General features: G+C 43.5%; 1 protein-coding gene across 4 annotated transcripts in view; it reads left to right on the top strand.

Annotated features, from left to right (window-relative positions):
- Positions 1-15,281, top strand: part of TMEM169 (transmembrane protein 169) — a 19,565-nt gene extending 4,284 nt beyond the window's left edge. For 2 of the 4 annotated variants that reach the window (XM_011932308.1, XM_011932310.1), the window contains 2 exons: positions 8,506-8,898; positions 12,821-15,256. In XM_011932308.1, coding sequence (XP_011787698.1) covers positions 8,628-8,898; positions 12,821-13,443 — 894 coding nt within the window. In that variant the 5' untranslated portion in view covers positions 8,506-8,627 and the 3' untranslated portion in view covers positions 13,444-15,256. Of the gene's footprint in view, positions 1-8,505; positions 8,899-12,820 lie in introns of all 4 variants that reach the window. The other 2 variants (XM_011932309.1, XM_011932307.1) reach the window with 2 other exon arrangements.
- The last annotated feature ends 99 nt before the right edge of the window (positions 15,282-15,380 follow it).

Genomic DNA, 15,380 nt, shown 5'->3' with positions numbered 1-15,380 from the left:
TGATCTTGGCTCACTGCAACCTCCGCCTCCCAGGTTCAAGCAATTCTCCTACCTCAGCCTCCAGAGTAGCTGGGATTACAGGTGTGTGCCACCATGCCTGGCTAATTTTTGTATTTTTTAGTAGAGGGGGTTTCACCATGTTGGCCAAGCTGGTCTCAAACTCCTAATCTCAAGCGATCCACCTGCCTCGGCCTCTCAAAGTGTTGGGATTACAGGCATGAGCCACCGTGACCAGCCTATTAATAATCTTTAGACTGGAAGTGGAAGTGGAAGATGGGCACAGCTTAACTTCCAGAGAAAAGAACAAAGTCCTCTCTCTTCTCTCAAGTCTATTGATTAAAGCCGTGGAAATTGGGTAAAATTTTCTTTTAACCTCTCTCTTGTGAAATCTAAAAGGAAGGAGAGATGTTTAGAACCTGCTTCTCAGATCAAATACTAACAGCATAATAAAGTATACAAAAATGGGGAAGAGAATTAAGCTTTTCTTTCTTAACAGCTGTTTATGTCATATTTCTGGTAAGGCGTTTTCTCTTCTCTGTCCTATCAAGTCAACAAGTACATACTGACTTTGTACTATATGTCCAGCCCTGGGGTTTTCCCGTTGGTGGTGAAGAAGAAGAGTAAGAGAGTTCCTGATCTCTAGAAGTTTCTTATCTACTTAGGAAGATGAATGAAAACTCATGATGCCATCTATAATCCATACAATGATGTGAAATGCTGTGTAATTAAGTATTACGAATATGGTTCAGATGGCAAATGCTATTACATTGCAAATAGAAGGAGGCCAAATAAAGGGAATAGAAACATATTTATGAAGTGTCCGTCATGTATTAGGCATTTTATACTGGGCCATTCATTGAATTCTCACCATACACCTGCAACACAGGGTTAGGGTGGGAGGAGAGGACATGGGGGCTGGGGTAGTCACAGAAAAGGACGTGAGTGAATGTGTCTTGAGCCAGGCTTGAAAAAGGTGAAGTGTGACAAAGATGAAGAAACCAACACAAGCAGATGTGTTGAGTAGTCATGTTGTGGGAAAGGGAAGGGGGGAAAACTGTTACTGAATCCTAGGGTGGGGCGTAAATATGGAGAGCCTCAAACACCAGGCAGGCCTTCAGATATATTTTAGTCAGTAATGGCAAGACAAAATAAAAATATTGTTTTGTTTTGTTTCATTTTGTTTTATTAATCACCATTAATATGGTAAAAAACGAGAGAGGAATGTCTTCTATTTTAGAATGTCTTCCAGTTTACAGGAAGTAGTATGAAGGCTGTATTCTGGCATATGGTGGTAGGAGAAATTCAAATGAACAAATTAACAAAAAGATTTCATAGGAATCACTAGCAGTACTTTGAGACTAATTATTATTAGGTATATGGAAATATGTCCTTCATATAGGAAATGGGTTCATCAAAGAACATTCTAGAAGTTTATAGATCTTTGGATAAATGTTGGCGAGTAGTATGGCACAATGAAAATAACATGGGCTTTGAAATTAGCAAACTTGGGTGTGAGTTCCATCCCCACCACTTACTACCTGTGTAAGCTTGAGCAAATTTCTCCTCTAAATGGGAACAATAAAAGTACCTACTTCATTGGTTTATTGTGAATATTGAACAATATGATTATTTTAAAGTACTTAGAGCACTTGGCACACAATAAACATCCAATAAGTTTCTGTTGTTACTATTATTAAGTCCAAGTGTCCTCTTCTGCAAAATAATACTTGCTTCACAAAATTGTTGTACCTAGGCCAGCATAGCGGCTCATACCTGTAATCCCAGCACTTTGGGAGGCCGAGGCAGATGGATCACTTGAGGTCAGGAGTTTGAGACTAGCCTGGCCAACATGGTGAAAACCCATCTGTACTAAAAGTACAAAAATTAGTTGGGCATGGTGGCACATGCTTATAGTCCCAGCTACTCAGGAGGCTGAGGGACAGAAATCGCTTAAACCTGGAGGTGGAGGTTGCAGTGAGCTGAGATTGCACAACTGCACTCCAGTCTGGGTGACCAAGCGAGACTCTGTCTCAAAAAAAAAAAAAAAAAAATTGTTGTACCTAGAACAATTGCGCAATATCTAGCACATAGTGTTACTTAATACATATTTACTGAAGCTGGGCACAGTGGCACATGACAGTAGTCCCAGCTACTCAGGAGGCTGAGGTGGGAGGATTGCTTGAGCCTACGAGTTCAAGTCAAGCCTGGGCAACATAGAAAGACCCTATCTCTAAAAATAAATGAATACATAAATACTTTTTGAATGTGTAATTAAGTGAGATAATGCCTGTACTATATAATCAATTAACACAGAACCTACCAAATTACACAGTCAGTAAACTCCACAAACGTTGTGGAGTTTCCTTCTTCATCCCTTTCTCCTGTCCTTTCCCCCTTTTCCTTTCCTCTTGGTAACACTGAGAGGTTGTCTGCTGTAAATAAACATGAGTTTGGTTTGAACATGCTTTGCTAAAATGATGGAAATTCAATTAGAAAATATTCGCCAGGCTATTGGAGATACAGTCTTGAGATCTAGATTTGGGTGTTCTTGGTATAGCAGTGGTCCTACAGCTGTGTGCAGGAAGGCTGTATATTTCAACAAGAGGAACAGAGTGTGCTATTGAGAATAGAGGACAATGAATTAAGAATCGGCCCTACAAAACACTGGCAATTATGGGTTGGAGAAAGCAGATAAGGGAGCAAAAGAGACAGAAGGAAGGTTTGAGAGGTAAAAGAAAATGAGAGTAGAAAGTTAAAGGAGGTGAGGGAAGGTTCAGGAAAGATTTGGAAATTAGTGGAATCAACAGCACTGGTGTGACAAGGAGAATAAGAATGGTGAAGTGGTCACTGTGATCCCATGAGGCACTTTCAAGACTGTTCCTCACTGAAATGAGTGGATCTGTCATCAAATGAAGGAGAAATAGGGTTTTCGACAGCAAACAACAAAACCAAAAAACCAAAAACCATCAGCTGCTCACTGCAGCTACTACAACTTGACTGCTTCTCGTTTTTTATTTTCATTATATTTTATTTTATTTATTTTACTTTTGAGACAGAGTCTCGCTCTCTCGCGCAGGCTGGAGTGCAGTGGCAAGATCTCAGCTCACTGCAACCTCTACCTCCCAGGTTCAAGCGATTCTCCTGTCTCAGCCTCCTGAGTAGCTGAGATTACAGGCAGGCGCCACCACACCCAGCTACTTTTTGTATTTTTAGTAGAGACAGGGTTTCACCATGTTGGCTAGGCTGGTCTTGAATTCCTGACTGCAAGTGATCCACCCAAAATGCTGGGATTAGAGGCATGAGCTACCACACCCGGCCTTGACTTCTAAATCTCGGTGGGGAAATCCTGGACTTTAGAGTTATGCAAGTATAGAGTTAAACCCAAGTTCTCTCACTGCTATATTTAACATGTTGAACCTAATAGGTGAAGTGAGGAAAATAAGACCTACCTGTCAAGCTTGTTGAGACATGCAAGTAAGGTAACATCTATAAAGAGTTTACCTTGCAGCCTGACACATAAGGCTTGATAAATGCTAATTTCCTGGCCTAAATCATCTTTGCAAGTGATTTGCACGTGTGTGTGTGTGTGTGTGTGTGTGTACAGAGGTTAGGAGGTGGGAGAAAAAGAGGGCAGAAGATTGCAGGAGGAACTGGAGGTGAGTGGCTATAAACTATTTGATAGAAAAGCTTGGTGGAGAAAAATGGGATTATCAGATAAAGTGGCAAGGTAAAGTTATTTTTTTCTAGATAAGGAACTCTGAGTTTGTTTGAAGGCAAAGAGGAAAGAGCCAGTAAAAGGAAGTTGGAGCTATTGGAGAAGGAGAAAATCAAGGATGAGGAAGAGATGGGATCAAGAGTCAAGACAGGGTGGTCAAAGAAAATACCTGCTTTCAGACCACTCACACTGGGGGAAGCCAGCAGCCCTGACATCTTTAGAGATCTTGAAACAAAACCAGCTAAGCCACTCTCACATTTCTGACTCAGATAAACTATTTATAGGAATCCCACAGAATTTTTGAGAAAATTCTATTCACAGAACACTAAAAGGTTCAGAAACCATACAAAACAAAACAAAACAAAAGGCTTTTGGACCTCCAAATTCTATAGGCAGGAAGCAGGTAGAGAAGACTACTCACCACCCAGCTAAGGCACTCCCAGTTTCTTGACACACATAATTGTGTGAGATAATAACTTTTTTTTTTTTTTTTTTTTTGAGACGGAGTCTCGCTCTGTCGCCCAGGCTGGAGCACAGTGGCCGGATCTCAGCTCACTGCAAGCTCCGCCTCCCGGGTTTCCGCCATTCTCCTGCCTCAGCCTCCCAAGTAGCTGGGACTACAGGCGCCTGCCACCTCGCCCGGCTAGTTTTTTGTATTTTTAGTAGAGACGGGGTTTCACCGTGTTAGCCAGGATGGTCTCGATCTCCTGACCTCGTGATCCGCCCGTCTCGGCCTCCCAAAGTGCTGGGATTACAGGCTTGAGCCACCGCGCCCGGCGATGATCATGTTTTTTATATCCCCAAGAGACTCCAAACTTCTTTTAGCTACTATTTTCTATATTAGTCTGTCCCCGGGCTCAGGAAGCTCTTCCTGTCATCTAACATTGGCCTCTCCCATTGTGCCCAACCAAATCAAGAGTGTCAAACACCATACCTTTTTTATGTTTTTTTAAATTAAATTTAAAAAATTTTTTTGAGTGATTCACCTGCCTTGATCTCCCAAAGTGCTGGGATTAGAGGCATGAGCCACCGCACCCGGCCACATTTTGTTGTTTGTAAGGCCCATTAATAAGGGTCATGATCTCCATGCATGTGTTCGCTTTGCCCTGCCACATCTTCCTAGAGCACTACCCCCTCAACAAAGAGAGAGGAAAAGGGAACAAGAAGTATGAGATTTGTAACTTGCCTTCTCACATGTACTCTTTAACATTTCTGTCTCCCTTCTGAACATCTAGGCACATCTTCAAAGAAGGAGTAAGGAGTACAGAACATAAACCTTCTCCCAGCTCAAAAGTTCTGGTCCTTTAATCTCCTCAGGGTCTCAACCCCTACTGTGAAAACTTACACTGTATAGAAGGGCCAAGGAAGGCCCTTCACAAGCTGCCCCAGGAAACTACAGAGAAAAACAGAAGATTTAAGTAGGAAAACACAGTGGATTAGGGGTGGCCTCCCAAGCTGTGATCATTGCACCCTTCAAGTAGGTACAAAGTGGTTTGTTCAGAGGTCATTCCTACCATAGAATTACCATGATGCAGCTTTCTGAGTGTCAGTTTACAAGAGGACTTGATCAGGGAAAATATTTTTGTATTAAACATTCTACTTAGAGAGTAGAATTAGAAATGTATATATATACACATTTGTGTATATATACATATGTATAAGTACATATATAGATATACATATATATGTATATCCTGGAACTTTAAGTAATAATAAAAAGAAGAGTGTGTGTGTGTATTTGTTGTTGTGTTTAACAACAAAACCTGAAAATCTTCACCTGGGGGTGGATTGCGTTCAGCCTCCACATTCAGTTTCCTGTGGGTAGAGGTCCACTGTCCTCTGTGTTGAGGCCACTTTGGTAGAAGAGCCCTGGTCGAGCTCATCATTGCCCAAGACCTGCTCAGCATTCTAATGGTTGGATTACTTGTCCTCTGGAGCTATCTACCTTTGGAGGGCTCTCTCCCCTGCTTCTCCCTGGGTACATCTTTGTACTTTTAGACACCTCAGCCAACTTAATCTCCTGGTCCAGAAAGCTCCATGTATAAGAATTTAGAGATAATTGCGCTCATTCTGCCCACAGTACACCCCCCAGGCAAAGTCAGGCAGTGAGGATGTAGTGAAACCTGCCCATTTCTTCCTGTGGATCCTACCACTAAGATTCCCAATTCTGTCGCTGGGTGCCTGATTTATTCCAGGCATTGGGTTAAGTGCCCAGGTATAAAATTAATTTAGATCCAACACCTGCCAATCCAACGGAAAGACAAAGAAAATCAACAGAGGGGCCGGGCGCCGTGGCTCACGCCTGTAATCCCAGCACTTTGGGAGGCCAAGGCGGGCAGATCACAAGGTCAGGAGATCGAGACCATCCTGGCTAATACGGTGAAACCCCGTCTCTACTAAAAATATAAAAAATCAGCAGGGCGCGGTGGCGGGCGCCCATAGTCCCAGCTACTCAGGAGGCTGAGGCAGGAGAATGGCGTGAACCCTGGAGGCGGAGCTTGCAGTGAGCCGGGATAGCGCCACTGCAGTCCGGCCTGGGCGAAAGAGCCAGACTTCTCAAAGAAAAAAAAAAAAAAAGGAAAAGAAAATTAACAGAGGACTGAGGAAATACTGGGTGAGAGGGCAGCAGAGGAGAGCTCCCCTGCCTGGAGGGGGGGAAAAAGCCATTCCATTGGGCTTAAAGTTCACCTAAATTTTAGAAACATTGAAATGAGAAAAAAAATATGTATTTTGGTATTTGAAGAGATATGATATACAGTCCTTCCTGTCACATGGTAATTACCAAAGATATATAATTTTTAGACACGGGATTTGCTTCAAAATGAATGGAGCCTAGTGGAATCCTAGAGCCTAGTGAAATTTTTGTTTCTTTCTTCTCTCCACTGCCCCACTCCCATCCACTGGGCCAGTCCACTAGACACTGGGAATATATGAATACACATGAGAGGAGAAGAAGCTTTATTATTAGGAATAAAGGGATGGCAAATGGTGTACATGTGGCAAGAAAGGAAAGGCTCAGAGAGCACTGAAATACAGTGAGGGATTTGGGAGTTGGGAACAAAAGTAACAGCTAGTAACCTGGAGTTGCTGAAGAGTATACAGCCTCGAGGAGTGTGGGGCAGCAGGGTTGTGAGCAGAAGCTTGCTATTCTCAATAATATGCACAGTTATTTGAAAAGTGGGGAATTTTTTGGTAAATAGCTTGGAAACTTTTTATATCCATCGGGGGTGCCACTATAGTTCATAAGCTATTTTTCACAGTATAAATGCCAATAATATTGCATAACAGCAGGAATATTTGCCTCTTTCACTAGGATTAAAACTGAGTATGTTAAAAGTGCATGAGAGTATTCTAGCCAATAAATGAAGAAGTGAGAGAAATGGAATATCATCATTCGGTAACCCCTAATGATTGAATGGGTATAGTCAATGGCCATAAATGGGCTATTAACTTCACAAAAAGAGTCAACCAGACATTAGGGGACTTCTAATGGAAGTACAAAACACCACCTCTAAAATTGTCTTGCCAAACAAAACAAACCATCAACCAAAAAAATTTCAACATGACAAGACTTTCTATGTAACTATCAACTCATAACACAGAGTTCAGAGGAATATGCTGTGGGGATGCAATCAGCAAAAACCAGACTATGAGAATCTGCACGATAAATGACCTGCTTTCTTTAACAAATAAGTTACCAGGAAAAATAATGAAGGACAGGTATATAGGCCTGTGCTGTCCAGAACCGAAAGTGGAGAGACAATGTTATTTTAAGGGTGAAAGTGAAGCCTCTCCACCGCTCTTCCAGCATGTGATAGGACAAATCCCAGCAACTTTTTGAGATTGTGGGCCGACAAGAAGCCAGGAGACAGATTTCCTTTACAGAAAAGCAAGGTAGACATGGTTGGTGAGGTTGTACCATCTTTGAGTGGCTTGCTTAATGTTATATTTATCCATTTGAGTATAGTTTTAATGTATGACTCAGTAGCCAGAAGTCTGGAATACTGGTCCCAGCCACCTGTGGTTTTTTTCTTTTTTCTTTTTTTTTTATTTGACAGAGTCTCACTCTGTCTCCCAGACTGGAGTGCAGTGGCACGATCTTGGCTCACTGCAACCTCTGCTGCTCCAACCCCCACACCAGGCTCAAACGATTTTCCTGCCTCAGTCTCCCAAGTAGTGGGATTACAGGCACCCACCACTGTGCTTGGCTAATTTTTGTATTTTTAGTAGAGACGGGGTTTTGCCATGTTGGCCAGGTTGGTCTCGAACTCCTGACCTCAGGTGATCCACCTGCTTCGGCCTCCCAAAGTGCTGAGATTACAGGGGTGAGCCACCATGCCTGGCCTACCTGTGATTCTTAACTCTCATTTACTGGTAAGGCTTCCTCACCCAACTTCGTTATACTCTGCATGCTCCAACTAGAGGCTGATTTCTACACAAAAAGGTAACACGAGCAGACTATGCTAACTACTTAATGTATGTAAAAAAAACAATAATTGTTGACTTTCATATGAATAAGGAAAATGCCGATTATGACAACAATGAGATATAGTATTCCTTCACATGGATTTTGCCAAATATTATACGTTTGTATAAATGACAAAAATATTACTGTAGCAAAAGTTTATTCACTATCTATTGTAAGAGATTTCTATTGCACTCCCAAAATAAGGTGTTGCAAGAAGTAAAGGGAGAGGAAGGCTTATGCCAAGTTGAGGATCCTTTCCCACATTCCTGTCCATCTCACCCCATTTGCTTCCTGTTGATGGCTTTACTTTCCTATCTTTCAGGTGGAATGCATCCTTGAGACATGCATAGCCCCATCTAGGAAGAAGCTCTGTGATGTGTGAACTGTGAGTTTGCTCAAAGAAATCCGACTCTTTATAATACATAGGTAGACGTCAGGGCTGGGATGGAAGAGCCAGCAGCAGTAGAAGGCCAGGTCCAGCTCCCAAGCCCCCACCAGGGCTCTCTCAGGAAGGCTGTGGCTGCTGCCCTGGCGCTGGATGGGGAATCCACAATAGGGCGCAGGAAAAAGAAGAGGAAAGAGTCACGCCCAGAATCCATCATCATCTACCGCTCAGACAATGAGAAAACAGATGAGGAGCCTGGTGAATCAGAAGGTGGAGATCGGCCTAAAGAGGAGGAGGGAGATGATTTCCTAGACTATCCTGTGGATGATGGTAAGTCTCTCTAGCCCACTTGTTTAAAGCCATGGGAAGGAAACCAAAAGGGCATCTTCCAGAACAGACAGGCATATGCTCACTGACCTATTTCTTCTTGGTCATACATTTCTTCTTGCAATATTACCATCTTTTATTTATTTATTTTAAGACAGAGTCTTGCTCTGTCACCCAGGCTGGAGTGCAGTGGCATGATGCCAGCTCACTGCAACTTCCACCTCCTGGGTTCAAGTGATTCTCCTGTCTCAGCCTCCTGAGTAGCTTGGACTACAGGCATGCGCCACCATGCCCCGCTAATTTTTGTATTTTTAGTAGAGACTGGGTTTCACCATGTTGTCCAGGTTGGTCTTGAACACCTGGCCTCAACTGATCTACCCGCCTCAGCCTCCCAAAGCGCTGGGATTATAGGATGAGCCACTGCGCCTGGTGCAATATTACAGTCTTCATTCAACAAATGGTATTTACTGAGCACCTATTACATTTTTTCTAGATAATACAGAAATCTCCACCCTTTCAGAATTCCTAATGTAATGGAAAAGGCTGATTTATACACAAAAATTGGTAACACAAGCAGACTATGCTAACTACTTAATGTATATAAAATAATAATTGTTGACTTTCATATAAATAAAGAAAATTATGAGAAAATTTGCCATAAGAAAATCATATGGAAAATTATGACAACAATAACATATAGTATTCCTTCCCGTGTAGGCTTGCCAAAAATTGGGTAAAATATGAGTACATCAATATGAGAAAATGGATATACTTCACGCACCTTAGTGAAAGTGGAAACTGCCTCAACTACTTTGTGGAGGAAACTTGTCAACATTTATTAAATATTTAGTAAAATTCACAGTTCGAAACATGCATACCTCATGACCCAGAAATTATCAATATCTACTCCATGAAACTTGTGCCCATGTTATCCTTGTATAAGGAGGCATGTATAAGAATATTTGTTGCAGCTAATGCAACTATGACGTATTTGTATTAAGAATTATTGTGGAGTCTGGGCATGGTGGTTCACACCTATAATCCCAGCACTTTGGGAGGCCAAGGCAGGCAGATCACGTGGGGTCAGGACTTTGAGACCAACAACAGGAGTTTGAGACTGGCCAACACAGTGAGACCCCATCTCTACTAAAATACAAAAATTAACCGGGTGTGCTGGGGCATGCCTGAGGTCCCAGCTACTTAGAAGGCTGGGGCACAAGAATTGTTTTAACCTGGGAGATGGAGAATGTGTGTTTGTAGAATGTAGAGGTTGCAGCAAGCCAAAATCCTGCCACTGCACTCCAGCCTGGGTGACAGAGCAAGACTCCATCTTGAAAAAAATAATAATTATTATTATTATTGTGCAGCCATAGAGGGATGAGGCAGATCTATTTGTGTAGATGTATAGATCTCTAAGACATATGCTCACAGTGAGTAAGATAAGCAATTTCCCTGCTCTTCTGCAGTTGACCTTCAGGGAAAGACAGACAGTGAACAAGTCAACAAATAAAAGATACTTTTTCAGGTAGTGGTATGAGTTCCAAAGATGACAAAACCACGCTGATGGGAAGATGAGTACTGGTGGAGGGTGGAAGGTGGTGGGGGAGAGATTGCATGGTTGGGAAAGGCTTCTCTGAGGAGGTGACGTTTGAATTGATCCAAATGACATGAGGGAGCCACCGTGACAAGTTCTAGGGCAGAGTTTTTGGAGGAGGTGGAACAGCAAGGGCAAAGCCCCTGAGGTGAGAGCAGCTTTGACCTGTTTATGAAAAGGAGTTATTTCAGTGTAGGGAGTATAGGGAATAAGTGGGAGGATGGTGAGAGGAGGACAGGAAGGTGGACAGGGGCTGGATCCTGGTGACCCTTGCAGGTCTTGGCAAAGAGTTTGGGATTTGTTCCAAGTGCAAGAGGAAGGCAATGGAGGACTTTTAAGCAAAGAGACATCATCTCGTTTATATTTGTAAAAGATCACTCTGGCTTCTCTAAAAAGAGTGAATTATAAGGGTTAAGACTGGATGCTGATGGGAGACTATTGTGTCCCTGCAGCCACAGTAGCACTAATGGAAAAGTTCGGGTGATAGTAGGAGAAAGCTGGATTCAGGATGCAGTCTGAACTTGCTGATTGACCAGAGGCAGGGAGTGAGGGAAAGAGGAGAATCAATGATGACTCCTGGGTGATTGACAGGAATGACAGGGAGGATAGATGGTGGTGTTTACCGTGATGAAGACTGGGAAAAGATGGGGCTTGGGGGACTGCACATTCCTTTTCTCTGGGTAAGCAGAGTTCCTGCCACTATCCAGGGCCCTGCTCTTTAGGTGACTTCGTCTTATCTCTCAGCTGTGGGGCAAGGAGGTCACAGGGCCCAAGGTCCATGCCTGCCTAAAGCCTGTATTTTCCTATCCCCACCCAGACTTCTAGGGTGGCCAGAAATGGCTATTTTGTTCTGTGTGGGTGCGTCATGTATGTGTGTGTATGTGTGGTGTGCGGTGTGGGTGTGGTGTATGTGGAGGTGTGTGGGCTGTTTGTGTGTGTTGTATGGTGTGTGTGTGTGATGTGTGGTGTGTTGTGTGTGTGGATGGGTGTAGGTGATGTGGTATGGGGGAGTATATGGTGTATGTATGTGTGGGTGGTATGTATGTGGTGTGTGTGTGTGTGTGTGTATGTGTATGGTATGTGTGGTGTGGTATAGTATGTATGGGTATGTGGTGTGTGTGTAGAATGTGTATATTATGTGGTGTGTGCCTGTGGCATGTGAGTGGGTATGTGTAGTGTGTATATGTGGAATGCGTGGGGGGTAGCATTTGTGTGCATGTATGGTGTGTGTATGTGCGGTGTGTGTGATGTGTCTATGTGTGTGTGGAGTGTGTGTGGTGTGTGATGTGTGTATATTGTGTGTATGTGTGGTATGTATGGGTATGTGGTGTGTATATGGCATGTGTATGTATGTGTTGTATGTGGTAGGTGTGGGGAGGTTGTGTGTGGCATGTGTGTGGTGTATGTGTTATGTATGGTGTTTGGTGTATGGGGTGTGTATGTGGTATGTGTATGTGATGTGCATGATGTATGGTGTGTATGGGATAGTGTCATGTGTGTATATGGTATGTGTATGGGAGATGGCATGTGTGTGTATGGGATAGTGTCATGTGTATGTGGTATGTGTGTGTGGTGTGCATGGTGTGTGGTGTGTGTATGGGATAGTGTCGTGTGTATGTGGTATGTGTATGGGAGATGGCATGTGTGTGTGTATGGGATAGTGTCGTGTGTATGTGGTATGTGTATGGGATATGGCATGTATGTGTGTGTGTGTGTGTGTGTATGGTGTGTATGTAGTATGTGAGAGGGTGTATGTGTATGGTATATGTGGGATGCATGTGTGTGTGCATGCAGCCCCTAGATGTGAGGGCTGGATCAGGCATGTGAGGGGCCCCCTCTCAGAAAGCACAAAACTAGGCGTGAGAAGGGAAGGTGGTGGCTGTCCATCAGTCCAGTGCACACACATGCAGTCTTGACAGAGTAGCTGATACACAGGAACAGTATCTTCACAGCACCGGTTACCTAGAAATAGGATCATCGTTTGCATCATGTCTGTATCAAAGTTCCTCACACTCCTCCATGCCACAGAGATTGTGCCAAGATTGAGGCCCCCAAAAGCAGAGAGAGTACATGAAAAACAAGCTTAACATGCCTCACAATTTTATCAGGGCCCAGGCACAAGGAGTGAGAGTTCACATAGAAGCAATAATACCAGTGGTTGCCTTCCCAAGGGAAACCCACTCAGTCCACCATTGAATCACTGACTCAGGACTGTGCCAGATGCTGTAAAAAAGGCTACTCTTGTCTTCATGCCCAGCCTAGGAGGGTGCGACATGGAGATGCAATGCCCACTCTTCTGATCTTGACTCTCACCTCCTTTGTACCCTGCAGATATGTGGAACCTGCCTCTGGACAGCCGCTATGTCACCTTAACTGGGACCATCACACGAGGGAAGAAAAAGGGTCAGATGGTGGATATCCATGTCACATTGACAGAGAAAGAGCTGCAGGAACTGACCAAGCCTAAAGAGTCATCAAGGGAAACGACGCCTGAAGGAAGAATGGCCTGCCAGGTGGGAGCCGACCGTGGGCCCCATGTGGTCCTCTGGACGCTGGTCTGCCTGCCTGTGGTTTTCATCCTCTCTTTTGTTGTCTCTTTCTACTATGGCACTATCACCTGGTACAACATCTTCCTCGTGTATAATGAGGAAAGGACCTTCTGGCACAAGATCTCGTATTGCCCCTGCCTCATTCTCTTCTATCCAGTGCTCATCATGGCCATGGCTTCCTCCCTGGGCCTCTACGCCGCTGTGGTCCAGCTCTCATGGTCCTGGGGAGCATGGTGGCAAGCTGCCCGGGACATGGAGAAAGGCTTCTGTGGCTGGCTCTGCAGCAAGCTGGGTCTAGAGGACTGTTCTCCCTACAGCATTGTAGAGTTGCTTGAATCCGACAATATCTCAAGCACTCTCTCCAACAAGGACCCCATCCAAGAGGTAGAAACCTCCACGGTCTAAACTCCCAACAACTTACTTCCTCCTCTGGCCCCAGTAGCCTATATATCATCTTACCATTCCAGCAGATTCTTTCTTTAAATTACCCCCTGCTCTCCTCAGTTCTTCTGGGAAACCATAGTCCATACTGATCAGTTTTACCATCTTGAGGGTTCCAGGAGGGCAGGGAACAGACGAGCAATTGTGCCAAAGCAGTTCATCCAATGGACAAACTCTTCTTGATTCCCTGCCCTAAAATCACCATTTATCTAGGACAATGGAACTCTCCTGTGTGTCATTTTGGGAGCCTGAAGGTGTTACTGGTGCCTGGAACTGAGGGGAGTATGTGACTAAATGTGTCAGGGAGAATAAAGAACCTCAGGGGTAACCACATCCACCAAGATAATAGACAGGGATGGAGTGAGACATTTAGGAAGCTGGGCTACCACAGTGTAGCAGAAGGTAAACATTTGTGTGCATCATTTAGATTTAGATTTAGCTGCATAGAATTAAAACCCTAAAATATCAGTGGCTTAAACAAGATAGAAGTGTATTTCTTTCTTGTACAGAAGAAGTCTGGAGGCAGACCATCCTGGGACCCTGTGAAGTAATCCAGGGTCTATGTCTCTACCATTAGTAGGATGTGACCCTTCTAACCCTTATCCTCAACATCCCAGTGCCGATTACACCTTCAGCCATCACATCCATGTTTCTGATAAAATAGAGGAAAGGGCAGAGAAGCACACATCCTTCCTGTTCAAGGAGACTTCCCAGAAGTCCCACTCAATTCTTCTTATATCTCATTGGCAAGACCTCAGTCACATGATCTCATGAGCAAAAGAGGCTGGAAATGTAGTTGTTGGGCTGGGTAGCTATATTCTCAGCTAAATATTGGGTTCACACTAATTGAAGAGAAAAAGGAAGAATGGTTATTTGTTTTATGTTTTGTTTTGTTTTGCTTTTTGAGACGGAGTCTCACTCCGTTGCCAAGGCTGGAGTGCAGTGGCACTATCTCAGCTCACTGCAACCTTCACCTCCTGGGTTCAAGCGATTCTTGTGCCTTGGCTTCCCGAGTAGCTGGGATTACAGGCGCATGCCACCAAGCCCGGCTAAGTTTTGTATTTTTTTTTTAGTAGAGATGGGGTTTCACCATGTTGCCAAGGCTGGTTTTGAACTCCTGACCTCAGGTGATCCACCTGCCTCGGCCTCCCAAAGTGCTGGGATTATAGGAAAGAATGGTTATTTTGGTAGGCAAGTCAGAATCTTTGCCTCACAATGATCATTTAAATACATTCAGAACCCCAAACTGCTAATACGGTTTTATTTATTTATTTATTTATTCATTCATTTGTTTATTCATTTATTTATTTAGGCCTGAATCTTACACAGAGAATTTATACATAGATATTAGCTACATATACTTCGAATATGCTATACATAGATATTAGCACCTCATATACTTTGCAATTAAGCTTCTGTAATGTCATGTGATTTGTTTTTGGAAAGGAATAGTGGACAGGAGAGTACAATTTATAATAGTAGCATAACTCTTTGTCCTGGTGGTGGAGGTGGGACGAGGTGGTGTTATTTAACCTAGATTAAAGACCAGCAAGGGAGGAATTGCATCTGACAAAGTTTCCTCCAACAGAGATCAGTAGCCCTAAGCACAAAGAAGCCAGATTTAGCCTTCTGTTGTTTGGCAAAACCTTACTCAGAGCTTTACTCCCTCAGACCTTTCTGAGTTTAACCGCAGACATGATCTTTGCTGTGCTGAGAAACTTGTGTCTTCCTGGCCTGTAGGGAGTGTAAACCAGATTAATCCAGATTAACAGACTCTGAACTTAAAAAAAAAAAAAAAAAAAAAAGTCACTCCTAAGGGTGTCCTTCTAATTTCAAAATATCAACTCCTTAGAGGTCAGCAGAATTGGGAGATTTGGGTCCTTATAAGAATAGCTGGCCGG

Source organism: Colobus angolensis, unplaced genomic scaffold, assembly GCF_000951035.1.
Source record: "Colobus angolensis palliatus isolate OR3802 unplaced genomic scaffold, Cang.pa_1.0 Scaffold95, whole genome shotgun sequence".
NCBI classification, from domain to species: Eukaryota; Metazoa; Chordata; class Mammalia; order Primates; family Cercopithecidae; genus Colobus; species Colobus angolensis.
Note: the sequence above shows the minus strand (reverse complement) of the source record. Positions and strands in the feature narration are given on the sequence as shown.